This window comes from Bos javanicus, chromosome 15 (assembly GCF_032452875.1).
Source record: "Bos javanicus breed banteng chromosome 15, ARS-OSU_banteng_1.0, whole genome shotgun sequence".
In the NCBI taxonomy this organism is placed as follows: Eukaryota; Metazoa; Chordata; class Mammalia; order Artiodactyla; family Bovidae; genus Bos; species Bos javanicus.
Genome location: NC_083882.1, coordinates 1,524,981 through 1,529,773, shown reverse-complemented (window position 1 = coordinate 1,529,773; position 4,793 = coordinate 1,524,981). Strand labels below are relative to the sequence as shown.

General features: G+C 37.7%; 1 protein-coding gene across 4 annotated transcripts in view; it reads left to right on the top strand.

Moving 5' to 3' along the window:
• Positions 1-72: 72 nt before the first annotated feature.
• Positions 73-4,793, top strand: part of MRE11 (MRE11 homolog, double strand break repair nuclease) — a 73,907-nt gene continuing 69,186 nt past the window's right edge. The window contains exons 1-3 of one of the 4 annotated variants that reach the window (XM_061440047.1): positions 73-193; positions 1,099-1,217; positions 2,783-2,915. In XM_061440047.1, coding sequence (XP_061296031.1) covers positions 1,198-1,217; positions 2,783-2,915 — 153 coding nt within the window. In that variant the 5' untranslated portion in view covers positions 73-193; positions 1,099-1,197. Of the gene's footprint in view, positions 241-1,098; positions 1,218-2,782; positions 2,916-4,793 lie in introns of all 4 variants that reach the window. The other 3 variants (XM_061440049.1, XM_061440045.1, XM_061440046.1) reach the window with 3 other exon arrangements.

The following is a 4,793-nucleotide window of genomic DNA, read 5'->3' as shown; positions in this document are numbered from 1 at the left end:
TTATTGCGACCTCGCGGCACTCGACAGCCAATGAGAAGAGTTGATGCGCTTGCGTCATCAATGAGGTATCGCGAGAGAAGGAGAAGCTGTTACTCTCCCGCCTAATTCGGGTTTACCAACAAGCTGGCTCTGAGACGCCATCCCCGGCGGTGCTGTTGCTTTTTGTGTCGTGATTGTCCCTCCTTCTTCCCGGGTAAAAGCCAGCCTCGGGTCCTCAGGGTGGGGCTGTGGAGAGTCCAGGTGTGGGGTAATTTGCGAGTTGCTTCCTCTGTCTGTGGCGTCGCGGGCGGAAGCCCAGAGAGTACTGACTTTGTGCGAAGAATGGGCCGAGTAGGCTAGGGAGGAGCTTGGAGGTTCCGCGAGTTTTGTGGTGCGGGCGCGCTGAGGTTTGGGATCCTCACCGAACCGGCGATTTGGGCGTGGGAGGGGTCGTTCCACGGTGGCAGACTCTCCTCCTCGAAAGTGAAAGTAAAGTCGCTCTGTAGTGTCCGACTCTTTGCGACCCTGTGGACTGTAGCCTACTAGGCTCCTCCGGCTGCTGCTGCTAAGTCGTTTCAGTCGTGTCCGACTGCGTGCGACCCCATAGACAGCAGCCCACCAGGCTCCCCCGTCCCTGGGATTCTCCAGGCAAGAACACTGGAGTGGGTTGCCATTTCCTTCTCCCAGGCTCCTCCGGGTATTTTCCTTCAACGACGTATTTTTGTTATTCAAACGTGGACCTCATGTCCTTTCAAAACAAGCCCGTGTCTTTAAAATAATTCTGTGTTTAAGCAGGAAATACAGGATCTCCTTAGGCTCCAGAGTAGCCCTTGCATGCAACTTTAACATTTCTGTTCAGAGTTATTCGTGTGCTAAACCGGAAGTATTGTGTGACTCTTTTGCCCATTCATTTAACAAATATTAGCTTCCCACAGGGCACGCAAAAGGAGCTAGGGGAGTTTAATTATAGTGGTAAAACTGGAGTGGCACTGGAGACACGTTATTTTTTTTGTTAACATTAAAAATAAAAATATAGTAGGTGCTTAAGTGAAAATGAGACTCTTTCAGAATTGCCAGTCTGCATTTAAAAAATATGTTTTAAATAAAATTTTGTTTTAGAATTTATAATCGAGTGAGTTTTCTGACCTATTTTGAGCACCGGACCCAAGGGTACTTGGAGAAGGAACTGGTCTCGGAGGAGGTGGACTGACCATAGAAATGAGTCCTGCGGATGCCCTGTAAGCACCTTTCTTCCGAAATATTTATTGGTTTGCGTTTCTACCAAATAGCCTGTCGACTATGTTCACCATAAAAGAAAACTTATTTAGTAAATAAAGAGCTTGCATGAACACAAGTGTTAGTCGTCAAAAAAAGTATTTGGAATGGTTAACAATTCATACTGTATGTTTATTAATTAAAGATAATATGCAGCAGTAGATTGGGGTTTTGCAGTAGATTGGCATATTGCTGTATAAATTTATGTTCTTAGGTTTTTGTCTTAAACTTGAAGCTATAAATATTCTTGAACTAAGTCTTACTAGCTAATGCAAGTCTTTTAGAGCACATTTTTAGAGGGATAAATTGCCCTGGTACTGAATAAATTGCAAATGAATCTGACTAAAATGAAAATAAATAAAAGAACTAGGAAAAGTAATGTGGGAAAAGCTTTTAACTTGGAGTCTTTCATCCTGGTTTTAATTTCTTGATTAGTATTGTTTGACCCTGAGCAAGTTAGCAAGCCTTTAAACTTCACCTCAATTTCTTCATTTGTATCAAGTTAAAATGATAAATTTTCGTATTTAAATGAAAAAACTCAAGTGAAAATACTTTAGAAATTGCTGTGGAAGTCTGGATAGTAATGTGATTTGAAAGTATTCTGACTAAATCTGTATGTATATAGCAGTCAGAACTGCGTATCATTTTCTGGAAATTTCTCTTGTGTATAAAGATTTGAATTTTAGAGATAAATAAAAGTTTGTTTTTAAGTTCGTATGTTTTAGTGAAAACAGCCTGAATTTTAATCCTGGCTTTTAGTACCATTTCTACCATTCTGTTTCATGATTCAGAAACAATAATACCTAACCTCTTTACATGTGAGAGTTGAGATGAGATCAGAGATACCAAATTATTTTAAAGACAGTTAAAAAGTCACATTAAGTTTAAGAGAATGTTAATAATTATCATATTGCTGCTTCACATGAAAGTATTGAATCTTTGGAGTACTACCAAATTTAAATGGCATTGTAAACTTGGCCAGATTTGTTAATGGGAAGCTAACTTTGTATGGAGAGTAGTCAAGCAGGGACCTGGATGTAAGTTACTAGCTTATTAGAATAGAAGTCTACTTATAAAATAAGAGGAGTGCTTTTTAAATTAACTAGTTAATTCTGATTTTCCTGGAAAAGTGCAAAGTAGATAAATAGCAAGTTTAGATACTGGGATCAAATTCTGTTAGATTTTTGCTGTGGAACAGAGTAGGAAAATAAACTTTCAAATCCAGGTTACATATGAGTGTATAAAACTGCTTGTAACACGGTTATATATTTTTGAAGCAGTTACAGAGCCTTTTAAAAAGTGTGTATATATTCTACATTGTATTAGTGGTAGGAAGATTGTGATGTTAATAAATTAAATGCTTCAAATTTTCAGATCTTGTTTAGAGCTGGAAAAATAATTTTATTTCATAATTGCTATTTTATAGATTTAATTTAGATTTTTTTTTTAGATTTTAGGTTAGATGTTCAGTTTGCTTGAACATTCTTTCAATGAATTATATTGAAGTGTTTCTTCTTTTTAAATACAGCGATGATGAAAACACATTTAAAATCTTGGTTGCAACGGATATTCATCTGGGATTTATGGAAAAAGATGCTGTGAGAGGAAATGATACATTTGTAACACTTGATGAAATTTTAAGACTTGCCCAGGAAAATGATGTGAGTTTGGTTTGCATTTTTGCAGTTTCTACCAAGTTCCTATACTTACTGTTTTTCCTTTTAGAGTTTTGTTTCATATATTCTTGTGCTCAGAGTGCCTGCTTAAATATAAGTATGCTAAAAGTCCAAATCAGATTTTGTGTGCCTTATTCTCTGAATTCAAGTAGGAGTGACTTTCGTAAATAGTCTGTAAAAATTTATGACAATTGATGAAGTGATTACTAAGTGCAGCATGTTTCTTTTTGAACTGTAAAGATGACTGTTATAGTTTCTGCTTTCAAAGAACATACAACAGGCAAATCAGTATGTGAGATATGATAAATGTCTAAAATGCTCAGATGCAAGGTCATGTGTGATAAGAGCCATAAGAAAATTATAAACAGCATTTCCTGAGAGATTAGAGGTAGAAGAGATCACATTTAGAATAGGACAGTAAGATGAGATAAATTAAGCGGCATTTAACTTGGGCTTGGAAGGGATGTAGCAGCTGTGTTGGCTCACTGGTGGGTCTTGTTTGGGAAAGAGGGCTGAAAAACTAGAAATGTGGTTTGAGCTTCAGTGAGAGCTTCAAATGCCAGATTGAAGACTTTGTACCCAACTAATAGAAAGTCTTCTGACAAGAGTCTAGCATGAAGTCAAGGTAAGTTTGAGGCTTTTTTAAAATCGTAGCCTTCAATGGAAAAAAGGAAGTGAATACAAGAACTATTACAAAAATAGGGTTTGTATACTTTGATTAGGAGATGCGGATGAGGGAGAAGGGATGACAGTATCTCTGAAGTGTGTTAAGTTTGGGTGAATGGTGGTACCCGTAATAGAAGTAGGTTTTAAATAAGGAAGATTTCTTTCTTATTTTCACACTTCCTTATTACATACTTCATTATGTGGGAAGGTGATGAATTTTGATTTAGGCCATTAGCCTCCTATTGGAGGTTCCAATAGGATATTCAAGGAAACCTTCCGGCAGACAGATAAAATGTCTATCTAGAGCCCAGAAGACAACTGGGGAATAAACATAAATTCGGGTGACTTGCAAACTGTTATCTTCAACTTTGACTTTTCCTTAGAGTTCTGTTCAGTTTTTCTGCAAGTCCTTTAGTTCATATTTCTAAATATTTATGAGTGGAACCTCCCCACTATTTTCTGCCTTTGTGTCTATAAGCTTAATTCAAAACTTTTATCTTATTTTGCTGAACTACAATAGCTCCCCTTAGTTTTTTTTTTTCTTTTCTTTTTTACAGCGTAGCAGACAGAGTGAACTTATAAAATCATAACTCAGATCATGGCACTCTGCTGCTTCAAAATCTAAGTGGCCTTCCATTAAATCTAGAGTAAAAATTAAACTACAGAGTTCAGTATGATCTGACCCTACTAGAAGACTTCATCTCCTTTGACTCTGGGTGCTTGGCTTGTGCTCCATCTACACTGGAGTGTGTGTTCTACTCTGGGACCTCTGTGTGTCTAGTTCTCTTCCCGCTCCGAGCATCTTGATTTTGTCAGGGTTTACCTCTCAGTTCAAGTTTTATCTTTTTGGAGAAGTCTTCCCTGATAACTCCAAACAGTCTTATCACAGTACTCATTTATTTTTTTATAGCACCATCTGAAATAATTTGTTGGATTATCTACTTGTGTATTTTCTTCTCCTCTGGAAGATAAATTAGATGAAAATGAAGATTCTTTTCTGTTTGCTCATGTGTATCTTAGTACCGCGAAAGGATCTGCCAAGCGGGAGGCACTCTCATAAATGTGTTCATGAATGAGGGAATGTCTAGTATCGTCTCCTTTTACCCTGAAGGGAGAGAAATTAACAGTCAAAGGAGGTTTGTTTCCTGCTAGAGAATCCTGTGTCTTTTTCTATGCTTAGGTGCTGAAGAACTATGT